The 26,110-nt window shown below is 34.2% G+C and overlaps 1 protein-coding gene across 1 annotated transcript; it reads right to left on the reverse strand.

Annotated features, from left to right (window-relative positions):
• Nucleotides 1-18,056: 18,056 nt before the first annotated feature.
• On the reverse strand, nt 18,057-23,817 carry LOC128651774 (THAP domain-containing protein 3-like). The gene is made up of 2 exons (XM_053704761.1): nt 23,630-23,817; nt 18,057-20,530 (listed from the first exon to the last, which is right to left on the reverse strand). The coding sequence occupies exon 2, from the start codon at nt 20,520-20,522 to the stop codon at nt 20,112-20,114; it is 411 nt and encodes a 136-aa protein (XP_053560736.1). The 5' UTR covers nt 20,523-20,530; nt 23,630-23,817; the 3' UTR covers nt 18,057-20,111.
• Between the last annotated feature and the right edge of the window lie 2,293 nt (nt 23,818-26,110).

The raw sequence follows: 26,110 nt of genomic DNA on the forward strand, positions 1-26,110 counted from the left end.
TTAACTACAATTAACCTAACACTACACTATCAATACATTAATTAAATACAATTCCTACAAATAAATACAATTAAATAAACTTGCTAAAGTACAAAAAATAAAAAAGAACTGTTACAAAAAATAAAAAAATATTTACAAACATAAGAAAAATATTACAACAATTTTAAACTAATTACACCTACTCTAAGCCCCCTAATAAAATAACAAAGCCCCCCAAAATAAAAAAAATGCCCTACCCTATTCTAAATAACTAAAGTTCAAAGCTCTTTTACCTTACCAGCCCTGAACAGGGCCCTTTGCGGGGCATGCTCCAAGAAGTTCAGCTCTTTTGCCTGTAAAAAAAAAAATACAATACCCAAGCCCCCCAACATTACAACCCACCACCCACATACCCCTAATCTAACCCAAACCCCCCTTAAATAAACCTAACACTAAGCCCCTGAAGATCTTCCTACCTTGTCTTCACCTCACCGGGTTCAACGATCTGTCCAGAAGAGCTCCTCCGATGTCCTGATCCAAGCCCAAGCGGGGGGCTGAAGAGGTCCATGATCCGGCTGAAGTCTTCATCCAAGCGGGAGCTGAAGAGGTCCATGATCCGGATGAAGTCTTCATCCAAGCGGGAGCTGAAGAGGTCCATGATCCGGATGAAGTCTTCTATCAACGGCATCTTCAATCTTCTTTCTTCCGGATCCATCTTGCAGACCTCCGACGCGGAACATCCTGCTGGCCCGACGGACTAACGACGAATGACGGTTCCTTTAAGGGACGTCATCCAAGATGGCGTCCCTCGAATTCCAATTGGCTGATAGGATTCTATCAGCCAATCGGAATTAAGGTAGGAAAATTCTGATTGGCTGATGGAATCAGCCAATCAGATTCAAGTTCAATCCGATTGGCTGATTCAATCACCCAATCAGATTGAGCTTGCAATCTATTGGCTGTTCCGGCCACCCCTCCTCTGCATCCTCTTCTATTTCTCTTACCCCTCTTTTTAACAATCTCCCTGTAGGGGAGTCTCCTCTCCCTAAAAAAGGCTGATTAACATGATTTGGGTTTGTTTTAAAATAATGTCCTATCTTATTTTGTTTACTACCATTGCCTTCCCTCTGTTTGTTATCAGATTTCTAGCTCCCAAAGGTTCATAGGGCCCCTGTCCAGCTTGATTTTTATTTGGATGTTGGTACATCCGTTGTTGCTGTACCTCTTGCTCCCTTCCTTTATTAGGCCCATATGAATTTGGATCATTTCTAAAAGATCCTCTCCTCTCTAATTTAAAATTGGGGTTCCCGTTATTTATATATTGGGTTCTATTCATATTGTATCCTCTTGGACTATTCATTGGTTGGTTTACATTATTTCTCCATTGATTAGTGTTCACATTTTTATTTTTGTTCTTATTCTTGTTTCTATTTTTATTGTTCAGATTAAACCTAGGTTGGCCATTAGCATAGAATTTATTTGATCTTTCTTCCATAGCAGCTGGTATCTCAACCTCCTGAACCTGTTCACTATTCATATTACCAACATTGGATAACTCAAAGGCATTTTTAAGTTTTTTCTTTTTGATCTTAATGATTTCTTTCTCAAATTGCATGATAGATTGTCGATTTCTATCATCCAATTCTCTAAACCTTTAATCTTCACCACATTTTTCTAGTTCCTCTTCAATTTCTTTAATTTGTTCAGTCAATAATTTTTCTCTCTATATTTAATGGCAATATTCATCAACTTTGTGGAGCACTCATCCAGAGTTTCCTCCCACTCTGTGTGGGGCTCCACCTCTTCTAATTCAAAAATACAATTTTTAGATACAAGTAATCCATTTAGTATGAGTTTATTGCTTTTAAAATTTTCTAATGCAATCATGTCATATCACTGCCTCACCTGCATCTTGGATAATTTCTCTAATTTTTTAAAAAGCAATTCTGGATCCAACGATTCAGAATTTTCACTAAAATTAGTGGACAAAATTCTATTTCTATTTGTAGTACTAAAATACTGACCATATTTGTTAGTCATGTTTAACTGTAACTGTAGAGGAATTAATAAAACTGTATATAGGTCATTCCAATACACAGCAAAAAAAGGACCACTTTACAATAGTAAAAGAATATTGTATTAGTATGGTATAATACACAGAGTTTACTGGCAAAACAATCATTTAATCTACACCACACAAGTCATCTCTCAAATCCAGTGTGACAGAGAGATTGTGAAACTACCTCTCTTAAAATTATATATGACAAATAACCCACCTAAAAAGGTGTTTATATATGAGAGTGCCCTGTGTGTGTAAATGTAATATATTGGTTGGACCTCTATACAGAGAATGCAATTCAATAATTCATTAGCACATGTAATAAATTAGAATGAAATACAGTGAAATAAAGGATATATTGCATCAGAGATCCTAGGGATTCAGTATATCAGATCGAGGTTGCAGCTTCCCCCATAACACAGCACTGGAGGCTGGATAATAACTAATAAAGACAAAAGGGAACAGGGAGGCGCAAACCCCTCTAAGTGCAGACTTATGTACTGGTAAAATATTTATTAAAATGACGATAACACATTCACACTCCAAACCCTCAAACATATGAGGTATGTTCAAAACATAGCAAAAAAGCAAACAGATGCTTCAAGTGACAATCAGCAACTTGCTTCCTCCCCAGAACGATCCGCATATACAGACAGCCACAGGAAAATAGCAAAGTTCGTGCAGAAAGTCACAAATAAATTTCTCTAAAAAGTTCACACCAAAGGCCAATACTGCACCAGACTTGTAAGGTAAAAAGCCGGCTCCCATACAGCTGGTGTGTGCGGCGTGGCGTGAAGACGGTGGGTGGGGCCTTACGTGTTTCGTAGGACATTTTCCTATTTCGTCAGAGGCTGCCCACACTCTGTCTCAACCCTCTATTTGTCCAAGTTGCTGCTCCAAGATGTTGCTCCTCATTGGATATCTGCGAACAGCTGGTTAAGGATAATAAACCCCTATGTATACTCTACGCTAATAAATGTATTCTAAGCAGTAAATGCACATGTGAAAACCGCTATTATTATTTTGTCTCAACCTGAGTAGAGAAAACGGTCTACTTAAAAATTGGTTGAAAAATGCATTAAACATTGCATCTTTGAATAATCCATATAACCCCTATTTGTACTAAACGGATCTATTCACTAGATATATGTACAAACCACTGTTTATTGATATATAGATAAAAAGTAGTTAATATGCATAAACATTAAATATTTAAAAACACACACAATTAAAATACAAATCGGATATAATATCAGAACAAATTAATTAGTTAATGCATTCAGTTCATAAGTGCAAAACATAAATGCAAAAAGTGCAAAAATGCAAGATGAATATACACATACAAAAAGAAATTCATAAGAGACACCGACATTATTTCCACATAATGCATTAGTATGTGTCATAAAAAGCAAAAACTTCTTTCTATATATATTTATTTGCCTCATAGAGCCAAACAGACCCTTATTAAATACATTAAAATATGTGTATACCACACTATAAACCACAATCTTCAAAATACAAAATATAAAATATAAATATTTATTTAATATGAATATAAAATACAAATATTTATAAACAACCATTTCCCTATAAAACCATAAATTAAAAATTGAAAAGTTGTGACTATAAGACCAAAAAAAATATATATATGTATACATATATATCCATACATATACATATCGTAATATATATATATACACACACACATGGATGCGATTACACACATATGTGCACACATTTGGTGCTCAATTCATAAATATGCACACATTTGGTGCCCTATTCTTATTACAAATGTGTATACACAGGGCGCTCGCATATATAAACACCTTTTTAGGTGGGTTATTTGTCATATTCAATACCTTTGTCTATATTATTGAGGTGTTTGTTCTCTAATACGAAAACCTGCTTTTCTAGAGGAACAGCCCACATACTGTTTTTCACAGATGGTACAATCCACTAGATATACCATAGTTGTTGTACCACAATTAGTACAACTCCTAAGGTCATACACTCTTTGGGTTACTTTAGACTGAAAGTTTCTTGATACCCTGGAGCATCCACAGGCTATACATATATTGAAATTACATTTATAGTAGCCTTTAATGCTTATCAAACTGCTTGGATTCAACTTGGTTTTTCTTAGCATACTTGGTGACAACATGTTCTCCAATGTGCATCCTCTTCTGGCAACAATGTTACAGCCATTATTAACATAATTCCTCAGGCTGTCTTCTGCTCTCAGGATTGGAAGATGTTTTTCAATAATGCTGCATACCTCACTAAACTGTGAACTGTAAGTGGTGATAGGGTTTGGAACTATCAAATTTGTTTTGTTGTTTGTTAATTTGAGTATCCATTAACATGAGATCCCTATTCATTCATGTCACAATGCAATATTTATTACCTTTTGTGAGTAGCCCCTATTCTAATAATTGTGATTTTAAGATTTCACTTTTCCTTATGAAATCAGTTTCGTTTTAACAGTTTCACTTTATTCTAATAAACTGTCCTTTGGCTACTCCAAATTCATTGTGTTTGGGATGACTGCTAAGTGCATGGAGGATTACGTTAGACATGATTGGTTTCCTAAAAAGGCTAGTATCTTCTTTACCTGAAATATAATCAGGTAGTCACACCCATGTAAGAAACGAAGGTGCTATCAAAATGGTATGGGAATTGTAAATTTATGTCATTTTGGTTGATGTATGAAATGAAGTCTAGAGCATTCTGTTGTGTGCCTGTCCAGATGATGAAAAAGTATATCTTTTATATGTTTTAATACAATGTCTAAAAGGGTTATCTTCTCCATAGACGTGGGACCGCTCCCGCTCCCACCAGCCCGTAAAGATGTTGGCATATGATGGGGTGATTTTGTCACCCATGGCAGTCCCATGTCTCTGGAGAAAAAACTCACCCTCAATCTGGAAGTAATTATGACTTTAAAAAAAATACAATACCCTTAAAATGTACTCTTTTAATGAGTTCTCATATTTACTGTATTGGTCCAGTGAAAACTTGACCGCTTCCAGTCCATAATGGTGTGGAATGGCCGAATGAAGGCCCACCACATATATAGTAAGCCAAGAGCAATCATGATCCCAGACCACTTGTGTAAGACAATCAAGAAGATGTTTTGTGTCTTTGAGATAGGAAGATAGTTGCAATTTTTTTTACAGGCAAAAGAGCGGATTACTTTTTAAGGCAAGCCCCGCAAAAAAAACCTTTAAGGGCTGGTAAAAGAACTGATTACTTTTTAATTTAGAATAGGGTAGGGACCTTTATTATTTTGGGGGGCTTTTTATTTTATTAGGGGGCTTAGAGTAGGTGTAATTAGCCTAATATTCTTGTACCTAGTTAAAATAAATACAAAGTTGCCTGTAAAATAAATATAAATCCTAAAATAGCTACAATATAAATATTCTTTATATTGTAGCTAGTTTAGGGTTTATTTTACAGGTAAGTATTTAGTTTTAAATAGGAATACTTTAGTTAAGATTTAATTTATTTCGTTAGATTAAAATTATATTTAACTTAGGGGGGTGTTAGGGTTAGACTTAGCTTTAGGTGTTAATAAATTTATTATAGTAGCGGCAAGGTCCGGTCGGCAGATTAGGCATTAATACTTGAAGTTAGGTGGCGGCGATGTTAGGGAGGGCAGATTAGGGGTTAATACAATTTATTATAGTGTTTGCGAGGCGGGAGTGCGGCGGTTTAGGGGTTAATACATTTATTATAGTGGCAGCGAGGTCCGGTCGGCAGATTAGGGGTTAATAAGTGTAGATAGGTGGCGGCGACATTGGGAGGGGACAGATTAGGGGTTAATAAATATAATATAGGTGTCGGCGATGTTAGGGGCAGCAGATTAGGGGTTCATAGGGATAATGTAGGTTGCGGCGGTGTCCGGAGCGGAAGATTAGGGGTTAATAATATAATGCAGGTGTCAGCGATAGTAAGGGCAGCAGATTAGGGGTTAATAAGTGTAAGGTTAGGGGTCTTTAGACTCTGGGTTCATGTTAGGGTGTTAGGTGCAGACTTAGAGAGTGTTTCCTCATAGGAAAAAATGGGGCTGCGTTGGGAGCTTAATGCTGCTTTTTTGCAGGTGTTAGGTTTTTTTCATCCTAAACTGCCCCATTGTTTCCTATGGGGGAATCGCGCAAGAGCACGTTTTTCCAGCTTACCTCTACCATAAGCAACGCTGGTATTGAGGGTTGAAGTGGCGGTAAATTAGGCTCAACGCACCCTTTTTGGAGCCTAACACAGCCCTTCAGACAACTCTAAATACCAGCTTTGTCTTAAGGGTGCGTTGGGGAACAAAAGCTGCGTTAGCTACGCGGGTCTTTACCGACAAAACTCTAAATCTAGCCGTTAGTTAATGAAAAATGAATTATTTTCTTTAAAATCTTATTTATTATGATTATGCAGTTATTTTTATTTTTATTATCCTAATTCTTCCAAACAATCACATACATATTATATAAAGATCTGCTAGTTGATTTTGTCCATTAAAAAGGAATTACCTTTCAATCTACATGGTTTATACATAGATAATATATGTTTATCTCCTTTTTCTTGTTTGAGATTGTTTATAGTAAATATATTATTTTTTTAATCATTATTTTATGTTTTTAGTATTTACTTTTAAATTATAAACAATCTTTCAAACATTTGAGCAATTTGTGGTGTGAGGTTAGCTAGCTTGGATGGTATTCATCCTTGCTGCCATGAGACAGAAACACAATGGGGCCCATTTATCAATCTTCGAACAGGGCTTGTGGGCCCCTGTTTCTAGCGAGTCTTCAGACTCGCCAGAAACACAAATTATGAAGCAGCGGTCTAAAGACCGCTGCTCCATAACCCTGTCCGGCTGCTCTGAGCAGGCGGACAGGAATCGCTGGAAATCAACCCGATCGAGTACGATCGGGTTGATTGACATCCCCCTGCTGGCGTCCGACTGGCCGTGAGTCAGCGGGGGGCGGCGTTGCACCAGCAGCTCTTGTGAGCTGCTGGTGCAATGTTAAATGCGTAGAGCGTATTGCTCTCCGCATTTAGCGAGGTGTTGCGGACCTGATCCGCATTGTCGGATCAGGTCCGCAACACCTTTGATAAATAGGGGCCATTGTGTTATACTGTAAGCTCTTCTGTTTGTGAACTGTTCTAGCATAACTGATATTAATGCCTTTAAGAGTATTTTTTTAAATAACTTTTTTATTTTCCCTACACCACTAAACCTATATTCACTTTATAGTGTTTTCCTTTTTTGGTCCAAAACTATATTGCATCATAACAATGATATTTTGTATAGTTTGGCCCTTTGTGTGTGTTTTTGGGGGGTGGGGGTGCTCTAGGGTCTAAATCCAAATGTCCTTCATCCTTTTTGCTATACTGACTAACAAATTAAATAATAGTGTTTTTGTTTTATTGTTCCTATATTCAAACAAATTAAATTTTCGACTGTATATGGAATTTCACAATATATATGTTGCTACTGTCTCTGCATTACATATTATATACTTGACACCTGTACGTGCTGTATAAGCTATCTCATAGCATGTTGTTACACAATTACCTAAGTGCAAGCTATCTGTGAGTTATTTGAAATTTTAATAAAAAGCTTTTATCTGTTAGAGTCAATGTTGTTTTGTGGTGAATCATTGTCTCTAATCAAAGTAGTAGACAGTGTTCAGGCAGAACCATAGATTCAAGGGGACAGTTAATGCAAATTTTTTTTCTATCGTGATTCAGATAGAGCATTCAATTTTAATCAACTTTCTAATTTACTCCTATTATCAAAATCGTTTCATTCTCTTTGTACCTTTATTTGAAATGCAGCAATGTAAGTTTAGATGCCTGCCCATTTTTGGTGAACACACTGTGTTGTTTTTGTTCATTGGTGGGTAAATTCACCTACCAATAAACAAGTCTTTTCCATGATTTTGAACCAAACAATAGCTTAGATGCCTTATTTTTCGAATACAGAAATCAAGAGAACAAATAAAAATTTCTAATAGGAGTACATTATAAAGTTGTTTAAATTTCCATGCTCTATCGTATTCTCAAAAGAAAAAAATTGGTTTCACTGTCCCTTTAAAAAAATAATAATAATAATAATATATATATATATATATATATATATATATATATTGTTATATTGTGAAATCTATTTATCAATTATAACATATTTTTTCGATTGATATATATATATATGTGTTTTTATACATTTTTAAATATACAATATTTTTAAAATATCAGATCAGATCATAGATATTTCATTCATTTTATTTTTATTGTTTTTTATTTTACTAAAAATGAATATTAATATTGTTTTTATTTCTATTTTATTTTCAGTTTATTATGCTCTGGGTCAAGGATCAGAAAGCTCTCCTTACAATGTCATTATCATGCTTGATTTTTCCTTTAAATTTATGAAAAAACCTTTGTATATCAAATTTATCATATAATAACCAATTAAAAAAAATGATAATGTTTTGTGAATAAAGTTATTGCATAGTCTATAGTTTACTATTGATATATGCTCATTATTTATGAAATTAATAAATAACTTTTTAATAAATGTATGTGTATATATATCTTTATTTATCTTTAGAAATATCTATTATAATATATCATTGGTAATAAGATGCAGATGTGTATAGACAGAGAAGTGGTTTTTATAGTATCATTGTTACCTCCATCACTATAATAATTTACATAGAGGTATAATGACAAAGTTTGTAAACGGTCATTTTTCTATATAGAGATGAGTGTTATTTATATAATCATATTTTTAGGCGCCATTTTAATTTTCAATATTTATATATTATGACCAGTGCCGCTGATCAGCCCCCCCCCATCCTTTTACATGTGCAATTTTTTACAAAGCGACTAAAACGTATATGCACTTTATTCTTTGAAATGTTTTAAAGGAAGTAACATACAAACACACATACACTCATACACTGAAACACACACACACACATAAGGATTCACATATTCACACTCTAGCAGAGACGCAAAGAAACACATTCACACACCCAAACAGACACTCATCACTTGTTTACATTGACCTGATGTAAAATAGATATTTTTTAAAAAATTAAAAAATTAAAGGATATTTAGAAGAAAAAATATTGAGTTCTGATAATCTTTTTGTAAAGGAAGATGCCAACTAAATGATGACAACAGCATCCAGTGGCTGAAAGGAATGGTCCTGAACTGCATAAACAATAATTAAAATGTCAAATTGTGGATTGGTGACTTACAGAAATTTCTCGTTAGCCTCAAAGTACACAAATACATACACACACACACACACACAGAGACACACACATAAAACACACATACATACACACACAGAGAGTCAACTACATAAAAGACACTAAAAGCCATACATAGACTCACCATCACTGAGACATACACAGAAAACACACAAACATACTTACCCCCTCAAAGAGACACCCACAGAAAGCACACACCCTCATAGAGACATACTATTTTTAGGCGCCATTTTAATTTTCGATATTTATATTTCTTTCATGTAATTAACAAGAGTCCATGAGCTAGTGACGTATGGGATATACATTCCTACCAGGAGGGGCAAAGTTTCCCAAACCTTAAAATGCCTATAAATACACCCCTCACCACACCCACAAATCAGTTTTACAAACTTTGCCTCCAAGGGAGGTGGTGAAGTAAGTTTGTGCTAGATTCTACGTTGATATGCGCTCCGCAGCAAGTTGGAGCCCGGTTTTCCTCTCAGCGTGCAGTGAATGTCAGAGGGATGTGAGGAGAGTATTGCCTATTGAATGCAGTGATCTCCTTCTACGGGGTCTATTTCATAAGGTTCTCTGTTATCGGTCGTAGAGATTCATCTCTTACCTCCCTTTTCAGATCGACGATATACTCTTATATTTACCATTTCCTCTACTGATTCTCGTTTCAGTACTGGTTTGGCTTTCTACAAACATGTAGATGAGTGTCCTGGGGTAAGTAAGTCTTATTTTCTGTGACACTCTAAGCTATGGTTGGGCACTTTATTTATAAAGTTCTAAATATATGTATTCAAACATTTATTTGCCTTGACTCAGAATGTTCAACTTTCCTTATTTCCAGACAGTCAGTTTCATATTTGGGATTATGCTTTAATTATCATATTTTTCTTACCTCAAAAATTTGACTTTTTTCCCTGTGGGCTGTTAGGCTCGCGGGGGCTGAAAATGCTTCATTTTATTGCGTCATTCTTGGCGCGGACTTTTTTGGCGCAAAAATTCATTTCCGTTTCCGGCGTCATACGTGTCGCCGGAAGTTGCGTCATTTTTTTGACGTTATTTTGCGCCAAAAATGTCGGCGTTCCGGATGTGGCGTCATTTTTGGCGCCAAAAGCATTTAGGCGCCAAATAATGTGGGCGTCTTATTTGGCGCCAAAAAATATGGGCGTCGCTTTTGTCTCCACATTATTTCAGTCTCATTTTTCATTTGCTTCTGGTTGCTAGAAGCTTGATGTTTGGCATTTTTTTCCCATTCCTGAAACTGTCTTATAAGGAATTTGATCTATTTTGCTTTATATGTTGTTTTTTCTCTTACATATTGCAAGATGTCTCACGTTGCATCTGAGCCAGAAGATACTACAGGAAAACCTCTGCCTGCTGGATCTACCAAAGCTAAGTGTATCTGCTGTAAACTTTTGGTAGCTATTCCTCCAGCTGTTGTTTGTATTAAATGTCATGACAAACTTGTTAATGCAGATAATATTTCCTTTAGTGATGTACCATTGCCTGTTGCAGTTCCCTCAACATCTAAGGTGCAGAATGTTCCTGATAACATAAGAGATTTTGTTTCTGAATCCATAAAGAAGGCTTTGTCTGTTATTTCTCCTTCTAGTAAACGTAAAAAGTCTTTTAAATCTTCTCTCTCTACAGATGAATTTTTAAATGAACACCATCATTCTGATTCTTTGGACTCTTCTGGTTCAGAGGATTCTGTCTCAGAGATTGATGCTGATAAATCTTCATATTTATTTAAGATGGAATTTATTCGCTCTTTACTTAAAGAAGTACTAATTGCTTTAGAAATAGAGGATTCTAGTCCTCTTGATACTAATTCTATACGTTTGGATAAGGTTTTTAAAGCTCCTGCGGTTATTCCAGAAGTCTTTCCTGTTCCTAATGCTATTTCTGCAGTAATTGCTAAGGAATGGGATAGATTGGGTAATTCATTTACTCCTTCTAAACGTTTTAAGCAATTATATCCTGTTCCGCCTGACAGATTAGAATTTTGGGACAAAATCCCTAAAGTTGATGGGGCTATTTCTACCCTTGCTAAACGTACTACCATTCCTACATCAGATGGTACCTCGTTTAAGGATCCTTTAGATAGAAAAATTGAATCTTTTCTAAGAAAAGCTTATCTATGTTCAGGTAATCTTCTTAGACCTGCTATATCATTGGCTGATGTTGCTGCAGCTTCAACTTTTTGGTTGGAAACTCTAGCGCAACAAGTAACAAATCGTGATTCTCATGATATTATTATTCTTCTCCAGCATGCTAATAATTTCATCTGTGATGCCATTTTTGATATTATTAGAGTTGATGTTAGATTTATGTCTCTGGCTATCTTAGCCAGAAGAGCTTTATGGCTTAAGACTTGGAATGCTGATATGGCTTCTAAATCAACTCTACTTTCCATTTCTTTCCAGGGAAACAAATTATTTGGTTCTCAGTTGGATTCTATTATTTCAACTGTTACTGGTGGGAAAGGAACTTTTTTACCACAGGATAAAAAGTCTAAAGGTAAAAACAGGGCTAACAATCGTTTTCGTTCCTTTCGTTTCAACAAAGAACAAAAGCCTGATCCTTCGTCCTCAGGAGCAGTTTCAGTTTGGAAACCATCTCCAGTCTGGAATAAATCCAAGCCTGCTAGAAAGGCAAAGCCTGCTTCTAAGTTCACATGAAGGTACGGCCCTCATTCCAGTTCAGCTGGTAGGGGGCAGGTTACGTTTTTTCAAAGAAATTTGGATCAGTTCTGTTCACAATCTTTGGATTCAGAACATTGTTTCAGAAGGGTACAGAATTGGTTTCAAGATGAGACCTCCTGCAAAGAGATTTTTTCTTTCCCATGTCCCAGTAAATCCAGTGAAAGCTCAAGCATTTCTGAATTGTGTTTCAGATCTAGAGTTGGCTGGAGTAATTATGCCAGTTCCAGTTCCGGAACAGGGGATGGGGTTTTATTCAAATCTCTTCATTGTACCAAAGAAGGAGAATTCCTTCAGACCAGTTCTGGATCTAAAATTATTGAATCGTTATGTAAGGATACCAACGTTCAAGATGGTAACTGTAAGGACTATATTGCCTTTTGTTCAGCAAGGGAATTATATGTCCACAATAGATTTACAGGATGCATATCTGCATATTCCGATTCATCCAGATCATTATCAGTTCCTGAGATTCTCTTTTCTAGACAAGCATTACCAATTTGTGGCTCTACCGTTTGGCCTTGCTACAGCTCCAAGAATTTTTCACAAAGATTCTCGGTGCCCTTCTGTCTGTAATCAGAGAACAGGGTATTGTGGTATTTCCTTATTTGGACGATATCTTGGTACTTGCTCCGTCTTTACATTTAGCAGAGTCTCATACGAATCGACTTGTGTTGTTTCTTCAAGATCATGGTTGGAGGATCAATTTACCAAAAAGTTATTTGATTCCTCAAACAAGGGTAACCTTTCTGGGTTTCCAGATAGATTCAGTGTCCATGACTTTGTCTTTAACAGACAAGAGACGTCTAAAATTGATTACAGCCTGTCGAAACCTTCAGTCTCAATCATTCCCTTCGGTAGCCTTATGCATGGAAATTCTAGGTCTTATGACTGCTGCATCGGACGCGATCCCCTTTGCTCGTTTTCACATGCGACCTCTTCAGCTCTGTATGCTGAACCAATGGTGCAGGGATTACACGAAGATATATCAATTAATATCTTTAAAACCGATTGTTCGGCACTCTCTAACGTGGTGGACAGATCACCATCGTTTAATTCAGGGGGCTTCTTTTGTTCTTCCGACCTGGACTGTAATTTCAACAGATGCAAGTCTCACAGGTTGGGGAGCTGTGTGGGGATCTCTGACGGCACAAGGAGTTTGGGAATCTCAGGAGGTGAGATTACCGATCAATATCTTGGAACTCCGTGCAGTTTTCAGAGCTCTTCAGTTTTGGCCTCTTCTGAAGAGAGAATCGTTCATTTGTTTTCAGACAGACAATGTCACAACTGTGGCATACATCAATCATCAAGGAGGGACTCACAGTCCTCTGGCTATGAAAGAAGTATCTCGAATTTTGGTTTGGGCGGAATCCAGCTCCTGTCTAATCTCTGCGGTTCATATCCCAGGTGTAGACAATTGGGAAGCGGATTATCTCAGTCGCCAAACGTTGCATCCGGGCGAATGGTCTCTTCACCCAGAGGTATTTCTTCAGATTGTTCAAATGTGGGGGCTCCCAGAGATAGATCTGATGGCCTCTCATCTAAACAAGAAACTTCCCAGGTATCTGTCCAGATCCCGGGATCCTCAGGCGGAGGCAGTGGATGCATTATCACTTCCTTGGAAGTATCATCCTGCCTATATCTTTCCGCCTCTAGTTCTTCTTCCAAGAGTAATCTCCAAGATTCTGAGGGAATGCTCGTTTGTTCTGCTAATAGCTCCGGCATGGCCTCACAGGTTTTGGTATGCGGATCTTGTCCGGATGGCATCTTGCCAACCATGGACTCTTCCGTTAAGACCAGACCTTCTGTCTCAAGGTCCTTTTTTCCATCCGGATCTGAAATCCTTAAATTTAAAGGTATGGAGATTGAACGCTTGATTCTTGGTCATAGAGGTTTCTCTGACTCCGTGATTAATACTATGTTACAGGCTCGTAAATCTGTATCTCGAGAGATATATTATAGAGTCTGGAAGACTTATATTTCTTGGTGTCTTTCTCATCATTTTTCTTGGCATTCTTTTAGAATACCGAGAATTTTACAGTTTCTTCAGGATGGTTTAGATAAGGGTTTGTCCACGAGTTCTTTGAAAGGACAAATCTCCGCTCTTTCTGTTCTTTTTCACAGAAAGATTGCTATTCTTCCTGATATTCATTGTTTTGTACAAGCTTTGGTTCGTATAAAACCTGTCATTAAGTCAATTTCTCCTCCATGGAGTTTGAATTTGGTTTTGGGAGCTCTTCAAGCTCCTCCGTTTGAACCTATGCATTCATTGGACATTAAATTACTTTCTTGGAAAGTTTTGTTCCTTTTGGCCATCTCTTCTGCTAGAAGAGTTTCTGAATTATCTGCTCTTTCGTGTGAGTCTCCTTTTCTGATTTTTCATCAGGATAAGGCAGTGTTGCGAACTTCTTTTGAATTTTTACCTAAAGTTGTGAATTCCAACAACATTAGTAGAGAAATTGTGGTTCCTTCATTATGTCCTAATCCTAAGAATTCTAAGGAGAAATCATTGCATTCTTTGGATGTTGTTAGAGCTTTGAAATATTATGTTGAAGCTACGAAATCTTTCCGTAAGACTTCTAGTCTATTTGTTATCTTTTCCGGTTCTAGGAAAGGCCAGAAAGCTTCTGCCATTTCTTTGGCATCTTGGTTGAAATCTTTAATTCATCTTGCCTATGTTGAGTCGGGTAAAATTCCGCCTCAAAGAATTACAGCTCATTCTACTAGGTCAGTTTCTACTTCCTGGGCGTTTAGGAATGAAGCTTCGGTTGACCAGATCTGCAAAGCAGCAACTTGGTCCTCTTTGCATACTTTTACTAAATTCTACCATTTTGATGTATTTTCTTCTTCTGAAGCAGTTTTTGGTAGAAAAGTTCTTCAGGCAGCGGTTTCAGTTTGAATCTTCTGCTTATGTTTTTTGTTAAACTTTATTTTGGGTGTGGATTATTTTCAGCAGGAATTGGCTGTCTTTATTTTATCCCTCCCTCTCTAGTGACTCTTGTGTGGAAAGATCCACATCTTGGGTAGTCATTATCCCATACGTCACTAGCTCATGGACTCTTGTTAATTACATGAAAGAAAACATAATTTATGTAAGAACTTACCTGATAAATTCATTTCTTTCATATTAACAAGAGTCCATGAGGCCCACCCTTTTTTGTGGTGGTTATGATTTTTTTGTATAAAGCACAATTATTCCAATTCCTTATTTTATATGCTTCGCACTTTTTTTCTTATCACCCCACTTCTTGGCTATTCGTTAAACTGATTTGTGGGTGTGGTGAGGGGTGTATTTATAGGCATTTTAAGGTTTGGGAAACTTTGCCCCTCCTGGTAGGAATGTATATCCCATACGTCACTAGCTCATGGACTCTTGTTAATATGAAAGAAATGAATTTATCAGGTAAGTTCTTACATAAATTATGTTATTATGACCAGTGCCGCTGATCAGCCCCCCCCATCCTTTTACATGTGCAATTTTTTACAAAGCGACTAAAACGTATATGCACTTTATTCATAAGTGTCTATTTCAACTTTGAAATGTTTTAAAGGAAGTAACATACAAACACACATACACTCATACACTGACACACACACACACACATAAGGATTCACATATTCACACTCTAGCAGAGACGCAAAGAAACACATTCACACACCCAAACAGACACTCATCACTTGTTTACATTGACCTGATGTAAAATAGATATTTTTTAAAAAATTAAAAAATTAAAGGATATTTAGAAGAAAAAATATTGAGTTCTGATAATCTTTTTGTAAAGGAAGATGCCAACTAAATGATGACAACAGCATCCAGTGGCTGAAAGGAATGGTCCTGAACTGCATAAACAATAATTAAAATGTCAAATTGTGGATTGGTGACTTACAGAAATTTCTCGTTAGCCTCAAAGTACACAAATACATACACACACAAACAGAGACACACACATAAAACACACATACATACACACACACACAGAGAGTCAACTACATAAAAGACACTAAAAGCCATACATAGACTCACCATCACTGAGACATACACAGAAAACACACAAACATACTTACCCCCTCAAAGAGACACCCACAGAAAGCACACACCCTCATAGAGACATACACATAAAACACAGACATACACACCCACCCACCCACCCACCCACCCTCACAGAGGCACCATGATAAAATACAAAAAGACAAACATACACACTCCATCAAAGAGACACCCAGATAAAAAGCACACATATGCACACACCCTCACAGACATCTACAGAATATGCACAAAGACATAGACACCCATCCTCACAGAGCGAACAACATAAACAAAATACATACACACTCATAGAGACACAAACCAAAACACAAAGACATAAACACAGAAACTCACAGAAACACTCAAAGTATGAAACATTTATGCACCAAGCATCACCAAAATCAAAAGGGTGTGACATGCATGATAACAAAATTTAAAGAAATTAATTGATCACTTTTTAAAGAATTATATTGTTAAATGTGCAAACAAAAATTATTTTTGAATTTAAATATTTAGATTATGATCTGGGTAGATGGCTATATGAAGAAAAGTTCTTTGAAAAGGTTGACATATTTTTCTTATTTTTTTTTTAACATTTTCACCAACCAATAGCAACACTTGAAATATATTGTACACATTTTAACATCTGTCAGATGTACTTATGGATTTTGAAAATTCTAAACTCTATATGGTCTTGGTTGAACCATAAGCTGTGTTACTCATACCATTAGATCTGGTTATGATTTTTGCTTGTTTGTATGTTTTTCAAAATTAAGTCAGCTGTAGTTTAAACTGTACAGTTTTAATTTAACCTTCTCTCATTTTAAACAATGAGCTATCTTAGTCTGAGAGTATAACATTTTATGCAGATGTAAAAATATATCTAATCCCTCCTTTCATCTGTAAATTCCTTTCATAAATGGGCAGTAAACTGTGATGTTTTTATGCACAACTGGCCCCACCATACAACTACTACCACACTGAAGATACAATCCAAAATTGCACAAAGAAATAAACAACATTTGCTAAGTAAGTCCGTCCACCTCTGCAAACAATAGTGATCTGCCGTCTGACTCATGCACACACTTGACAAACCAAGTGCCAAGTCTGTGTAACACTGTGCATAGAGGTTTACTGCACACTCATAAATCATATCAAATGCTAATACTTTAGTCGTTGTAATAACATTTCCCATGCTCAATTAGCACTCGGATGTAGTACCCACTGGTGGCTGCCAACATTTAAATATATTTAATTTTTTTTTTTTTTATTTACGTCAGCCCAGTCACCCCCTGATATCGACCCTGATTTTGAAACGTTATTTACACTTTGATAAAGGAATGAATATTACATAATATGTGTCTTTTCATCGCGAGTAATATAAAAATGAGTATTGGAAATGTGTTAAACAGGATACCCAGAGGAGTGCTGAATATAGTATCGTTATCTGCATCAGTAAAATAAATTAAAAAAATATATATTTTTTATATAATATTATATATATATATATATATTTTTTAAAATTATTTTTGGGTGACATTTTATTTTTAGAATTATTTATTTTATTGTTATTTGTGTTTTTTTTATTTCTTAATATGTTGAAGTTTAAGGTGAAGAATAACCATAAATTGCCCTGACTATAATTATTGATACACTCTTTCTTATTAATATATAGTAATCTGTTCGACATATCTCTAACACGATTATTTGATGTTTTACTTCAATACGTTTTACATTTCCTTACCTGTTCCATGCTGCATGTCTCACATTGACATATAAATAAAATATTTATATATATATATTACATAATTAAGTTAATTGAAAACATAAATCCAGTATTTGTATACTAAAATTCTTTTTATTTTTTACTACAATTTTTCAAATATTCAATTTGTAGAAAATAAAATAAAGAACATTAACTCAACAATGTATTAATAAATACTTCCAAACAAATATAATTGAACATAAGATAAATATTGTGAATTTTTTTTAAAAATTGAAATAATATATTTTTAGAAAATCTTTTTTATAACATTTTATTAATGTTAAATATCTATCACTTGATATCAGTAAAACATTTTTTTTTATCTTTTAGTAGTAATTAAGTTTCAACCACTTTGAACAGTTCCTTTCTAGCAAATTTTGTTTGATGTTTTTCAACTAATTCAGCCGTACTAGGGCGTGGAATAACTGAAATGTTTGGCGGTAATTGTGAAAGTTTTGACTCCCAGTTGTACTTTAAATCTCCTTTCACTAATTCTAAAATGTCAACCATGATTGGAAACACATATTCGTTTGTTGTTCCTTCATACACAATCTTTGCATTTCATTTTTTACTCATCTTGGAGTAAGCTGCCTTGTATCTTTCTTCTCCTAATCTACGACTAACTTTTGTTTCTCTCAGCACTTTTGCTTGTTGTCTATCTACATTTGAATTATGAGACATGACTGCCAATTGTGTTCTTGCTACCATCCCGTCCATTTTGAAGTGTACCCTCTTCGGTTGAAATGTTAAAACCATGCTATGGAACACCTCTATTCTCCCAGTATGGCAATAATTTTTTAGGTGCACCATATCTTTTGCCATCTTGGGATCATTGATCAACATGCAAAGCTCTGAGTAAGTTATAGATGATTGTGTCAACCATGGACGTTCTTTTATTTCATCTTCTGTTAGATCTTTATGGATACATTTCTTTATAAGTTCTCTGTGTTCCCATGAATGTTTATTTATCACATGCATCAGCATAGATTTTCAGACTTCTTCAAATAGAGTTAAAATTCCTTTACAGTAGGCCGCACTGAACCACAGATGATTTGAGATCAGTGGTATCCAGTGTATTAACGATCGATTATCACAATTTTTTGTTAAAGCTAATAGGTTTTTTTTTAAACTTTTGTTGTAGTGCCATAGATCGAATTGATGTTGAATGTCCTTGTACTCCTCACGCATGATTTTCCTGATGGAAATGTGACGGTCAGTTGCTACAGACATTATGTTCAATCCTTCAGCAAGCATGTTGTTCATGCAACGTTTGAATGTTTTTGCTTCCATTGCGATGGATGAACTTGCTTCGGACACTTGCATTATCTCAAAATCAATAATTTTTTGTGTAGTGTCTTCCATCATTGTGTACGTGCAATACTTTGCTGAGAAGTCTAAACTATCTCACTGTGGTTGGCTGTCCCAGATTTTGAATTTTTGTCCGGCTGTACATTCAACATGTATTGACAGATTTGTTCCTGTTACTGACTTTAAAACATTTTAGGAGATGAACATGTTTTCATATATGTGCATGTTAAAAAAGTAAAAAGAAAATCAAGACAGGACTCAAACACAATAAATTTTCTTTCGTCAACAATTTTTTTTGATGTTTCATCATTTTGTTTTTCACATTCTTCAGAGGACTTAGAAGTTGCTGATTCAGGAACATATGATATGTCTTTTCAGCAATAGGTGAACAGAGATTTGATTGCTCCAAATCTGTTTCATCTTCGGATACTGTAAATGGGTTTTCAACATCCAATACTGTAGGTGGTTCTTGAACATCAGATATTTCAAACATTTGTTGTTCATCTAAGCATGAATGTTCATGAACAATTGTTGGTTTTGAAAGACGAGACTCAATGACATTAATCAGTGTGGAGGTAGATATATGATATTGTTTTGTGATCTGCTTTGGAGTTGAGACCGCTTGATCGATGAAATTTAAATCTTCATCCTCAAAAATTATTTGATAATGAGCTATTTCTAATATGAATTAATTGTATGTTCCTGCCCAAGTCCCAACAGAATTTGTTTTAACTAGATTGGCAGTTGGGGTTAAAACATTTTTTTTAGTTTCTATTTTTTTTTCTCTAGGTGATCTTCTTAGAACGTCAACATTCAATTCTTTTGAAATTTTACTAAATCTTCTTTTTGACGGTATGTTTGGTTCATTCAATCTATAATTTTTCGACATAAAAGATACGTTCTTTTCTCTGATATTGGGATTACTAATATCTGAGACAGATGGAACGATGTTGACGGTTGTTGATCAATGCTATGTGTACTAGAAACTTCTCTAAAATATATATGATCAATGTTCCATGATATTCTCACTATCGCTATCAATAGCATCCACTTTTCTTTCTCCTTCAATTTCCTTTGTCTTTTGAATGCCTGAACATGAAGGCAATGTATCCATTTCATCAACATTTTCCTGAGATTCATTAATATCTATAGTTGGTACCGCATCATGTCTTAATGTCTTCCTTGATCCAACCGTTGTAAAACATTCTTCTTTGAAATGTTTAGAACATATTCTGTAATTGATAGTTGCTATCAGCGTCATACTTTTTTTAACCATTTTGTCAAAATTATCAAAAGGCTGTCCAGTTACTGAAAGCCATTGTCGTATTCTATTTCTTGAGTGTGGAAAACAATGTAAACTGATGTCAGGTGTTTTGTAGCGCTTCCATGCTTTGATGGACATCCTTTTACAAAGCATTTGCTCATCTACAAAAATAAGAAATGGAAATATTAAATACATATAAAAAAAAATATTCACAATGATCCTCAAATATACAAATATAAAAATCAAACAAACCATAGAACGATAACAAATATAAATTGGTAATAGGAGTAAATTAAAAAGTTATTTAAAATTGAATGCTTTATCGTAATCATGAAAATAAAAATTGGTCTACTGTCTCCATATTTATTGTCTTTAAAATTAACCTAACAATTAAAAAGTGGTTTCCGTAGGTATAAAACTAAAATTGTTTATCGTTTTTTTCATGACAAAAAGGATATTGATTTAAAAAAAAACAAATTAAGAATAGTAGTGAATTTTAAATAATATTGCAAATGCTGGATCTATCGTAATCGACTGAAAAAATGGAGATTACAGTAAAAAATAATGACTAAAAAAAAATAATTTATTAGTGTTAGTTATAAAATTGTTTAGATTGTACAGAAATAGTCTTTTTTTTTTAAATATATATGTATCACTTTAACTCTTTCTTTCTCTATCTCTCTTTCTCTCTCTTTCTCTCTCTCTCTCTCTCTCTCTCTCTCTCTCTCTCTCTCTCTCTCTCTCTCTCTCTCTCGAGAATGAAAGAGAGAGAAATATAAGGTCATAGAGTGACAGAAAGAAAAAGAGGTATAAATAGATAGATAACAGAAAAATAATGATAGATAAATAGAGATAGTTTCAGAGAAATTTAGATAGATAAAGAAAAGAAATAAAGAACAGAGAAAGTAAGATAAAGATAAGTAAATAAAAAATAAAAGTAATATATATTATATATATATATACATAGAGAGAGCGTAATATAAAAAAGATATATATATAGAAGGATAAATAAATATATAGATAAAAAATATAAATATTGAAAGATATCTCGAGAGAGAGAGAGCGATAGAACAAAGTAAATATATATATATATACCGAAAGATAGAGAGAGAGATAGAAAGATAATAAAGGAATTATATATATATATATATATATATATATATATATATATGGAGAGAGACAGAGAGAGAGATAACAAAGGAAATATCTATCTATCTATCTATCTATCTATCTATCTATCTATATATATATATATATATATATATATATATATATATACAGAAAGAGAGAGAGAGATAGAAAAATAACCACCTAAACATATATATATATATCATGATTAAGCAAGAGGAGAGAGAAATCTAGGAATGTAATCCTAGTTAAGAAAAGACAGGGATTTCAGCACTCTTTTTGGAAAATAAAGCTCATTAGACCAAAATGTGTTTTTAAACAGTGAATTCTTTAATCCAATTATGAACAGAGAAAACTTCCAGCTATATATACACCACTCCCCCTGAGGAAAGGACTCAATACTTATTGTATTAGTAAAAGGGAGTATCGAAAAGAAAACAAAATTTACTTCAAGATATACTAGAGTTAGTGATATAAACCTGACCGGTCAGGGGTGCACATTTAGTACATGGATACACAGCCAAACCCTACATGGATTTGTAGATTGACACCTGTATATAACCTCTACACCCTGCTGCTCACAGAACCCCTTTAAAAGAGGTATAGCCTGGGCAGGTTTTAAAAGGAATGGGATCTAGGAGGTTAATTAGGGGTATCAAAGACAGAAGCAAGTCACAGTTTGTTATCGCAATTACAATATGGTATGCAATGAATAGCGTATATTGGTATACAGACATGAAATGTAAAGCCTGAAATTCGAGATTCACTACACCTAGCTGGTCACAGTACTCCAGTTAAGGAGAGTATAATACCGGGCAGTACAACAAGTGGTAATATCTACCAGGATCTAAGTGATCTCTAAGTTAGGCTTTGTTTACACTTAACAAAACACATTTGAGCGACTTTTTGCAATAAATACAGACAGTATGTGCCCTTATTATGCTTTTTTGTATTTTGTTAGTTTGTCATGCAAAGCTTTGCTGTAGAAAGAAATAAGCAGAAGTGTAGAATTGTAGCATAGAGCACAGTGCATGATATCTTCTTAATAGTGCTGTAATCGTGGAAGTGCTGACACATAAAGCTGCATTAAAGGAAACATTGTAGCAAGCAGAAGAAAGAGCAATTCAGATGCTGTTAGTTAAAAGTTCAGCTTAGCGTATGTAACACAATGTTGCAATTCTTGGCAGCTATTGTAGCAATATCCGTGAATTTATGTCTATATATATATAGGGAGAGAGAGAGAAATAGAGAGATAACAAAGGAAATATGTATATATATATATATATATATATATATATATATATATATATATATATATATATATATATATATATATATATATATATATATATATATATATATATATACAGAAAGAGAGAGAGATAGAAAGATAACAAACTAAATATAAATATATCATATATATGTATATATATATATATATATATATATATATATATATATATATATATATATATATATAGAGAGAGAGAGAGAGAGAGAGAGAGAGAGAGAGACAGAGAGAGAGAGAGAGATAACAAGGAAATATGTATATATATATATATACAGAAAGAGAGATAGAAAGATAACAAACTAAATAAATAAATAAATAAATATATATATATATAGATAGATAGATAGATAGATAGATAGATAGATAGATAGATAGATAGAGAAAGAGAGAGACAACAAAGGAAATATCTAAATATATACAGAAATATAGAAAGAGAGAGATAGAAAGATAACAAACAATATATATATAGGAAGAGAGACAGAGAGAGAAAGAGAAATAGAGAGATAACAAAGGAAATATGTATATATATATATATATATATATATATATATATATATATATATATATATATATATATATATATATATATATATATATATATATATATATATATACAGAAAGAGAGAGATAGAAAGATAACAAACTAAATATAAATATATCATATCATATATATATATATGTATGTATATATATATATATATATATATGTATGTGTATATATATATATATATATATATATATATATATATATATATATATATATATATATATATATATAGTAGAACACTATCAGAGTAAAAGCGCTCACAGTACCAGTAAAACAGTTTTAAATCAATAATACCTGTAACTTGTGCGTAGGTTTCAGTCACTGTGGGGAACGAAGTATGAGAATCAAGGTGGAGACCTGCAGCTGTGGCGTCAGAGCCGGTCTGTAATCGGCATCCAAAGAAAGAGCAAAATATATTCCACAAGTAGACACCAAAAAAGCGCAAAAAAAATCTCCTGTATAAGATAAAACTATTCTTTATTGTAGCCAAAATATAAAAACATGACAGCTGAGCACAGCTGAGATAAAGCACTAAAAATGTAGAGACACAATGTCAGCGATCCAGACCACACGCAGACATGTTTCGTGCAGTTGCGCACTTGATCACTGCTTGAAAGCAATCCTGACCACTCATTGCTTTATAGCACTTTTCTTAAAGAGACATTTGTTACTTTGAAAGACATTGTGTCAGTTTACACTATTCATCACCTATCCTTTGTTGAAAAGCATATAAAAAAAAAAAGAAAAAACCATGAATAAATAAATAATTGGTCCTATCATATATGTTTTTAATTATTCTTATTTTTATGCATATGATTTAGATATTTGAAATACTAACTTATATATTAATAGTATAGTAAAAAACTATCCTAATTATTATATGTGTATTCACAGGTAGTTGGATATTATAATAATACCTTTCATTAGAGATTAACCTTTTGAGAAATATTCTATTTAGATTTTCTAAGGAAAAAAGTAAAAAGATTTTTTCTTTTTTTATATATTTTTATATATGAGATTTGAATTCTCAGAACTTTAATTTACAAATAGATCTAGGTCCCTGCGCATGTTTAACCCCTGTGGACTACATGTTTTGAGTGTAAATATCCAGGTTTTAAAGTGCCTTGACACTGGTGTGTCAGTGTCATCGTCCTCAATTGATCTGAGGTGCTGTAAAAACCTGTCTTTGATACTTCTTTTGGTTTTACCTACATATTGGATTTTACACAGTTCACATGTTAATAGGTATACTACATGTGTAGTCGAGCAATTTATATAATATTTAATTTTGTATTCTTGCTGTGTTGCATCTGAGGTAAAGATATTACCCTCTGTTACGTGGTTACAGGTTTTACATATGTTTCTTCTGCACCTAAAAAAACCTTTCCTTTCTTTCAGCCAACATGTATTTTGTCTAGTTGGTACATTGGATGGAGAAAGGTAATTAGAGAGTGTTTTTCCTCTCTTCGATATTACATCTACTCCCTCACAGGTTATTGTTTTCAGTATTGGATCTGAGTGTAATATGGGAATGGTTTCCTTAATGATTTTACTAATATTTTTGAAATCTGTACTATAGGTTGTAATAAACCTAGGTTTCACTTTGTCCCTTACTTTGATGTCCTTCTTTTTGTATGTGAGTAAATCCTCCCTTGTTCTGTGTTGTACGCTTTCTCTTGCTTTATTTAGGGTTTCCTCACTATATCCTCTTTGTTTTAATCTTTCTTCAATGATTACACATTGTTTACTGTAGTCATCCTCATTAGAGCAATTTCTTTTGGCCCTAATGAATTCACCTTTCGGTATACCTTTTAGGACATGTCTTGGATGGCATGACTTGTATAACAGTGTAGTGTTTCCTGCTGTTGGCTTTCTGTATAATGTAGATATTATTTTCTCATGTTCTATATCAGCTTTTAACGTTAAATCCAAAAAATGTATTGATTCTGAACTATGTTCTCCAATAAATTTCAATCCACATCTATTGTTGTTAAGGTATATACAAAATTCCTCAATTTGTTCTATGTCACCTTCATAGATGAAAAGTAAATCATCTATGTATCTGAAAAAATGTATAACTATATCAAACTCCCTATAAGTCAACGTAACATTTTTAATCTTATCTCACTCTATCTATATTCATCGTCATATACCACTCTTTCTCTTAAATTATATACACATAATTCTATCGTTCTTACTCTTTCTCATTATATGTTTGTGAATCGAAAGATTACAATTGATTTATAATTTTTATTTAAACATTGTATTTTATTTTATGTTTAGCGCACTTCAAATACTAACTATTCACAAACTATTCACGAACAAATTATGAATTATAAACAGATCTAAGGCGAATGTGTGAGGGTCTAGACACATAGCAGATGTTGAGTGCTAAAATCTGTCTGAAGATTCTGTGGTCCCCACTGTCTGTAGTCCATACATCCTAGTCCCAAAGAAAAATGTAGGTGGACTCGGACATCCCGGCTGCAGACATCCAAGCCCCCCCACTCACTCACACCCAAAAGCCATACTAAAATATATAACTAGGGGCCCCAGGTCTAATATCTTTATGATCATCTGCGGCTATTTTTAGAGCAGACCGGTGCATAACAGTAGAATGCATAGCAGTCAGGTGTGTACCAGATAATGTTAGGTGAACAATTAGGCCAAAAGGGATATTATAAAACACAACTTTATGCTGAGCAGTTAGGACTACCTCTACAGGGAACATTAATGAGTAAATTGTTAGGTGGTAGCTAAATCAAGAGAGGCATC

This window comes from Bombina bombina, chromosome 3 (genome assembly GCF_027579735.1).
Source record: "Bombina bombina isolate aBomBom1 chromosome 3, aBomBom1.pri, whole genome shotgun sequence".
Taxonomy (NCBI): Eukaryota; Metazoa; Chordata; class Amphibia; order Anura; family Bombinatoridae; genus Bombina; species Bombina bombina.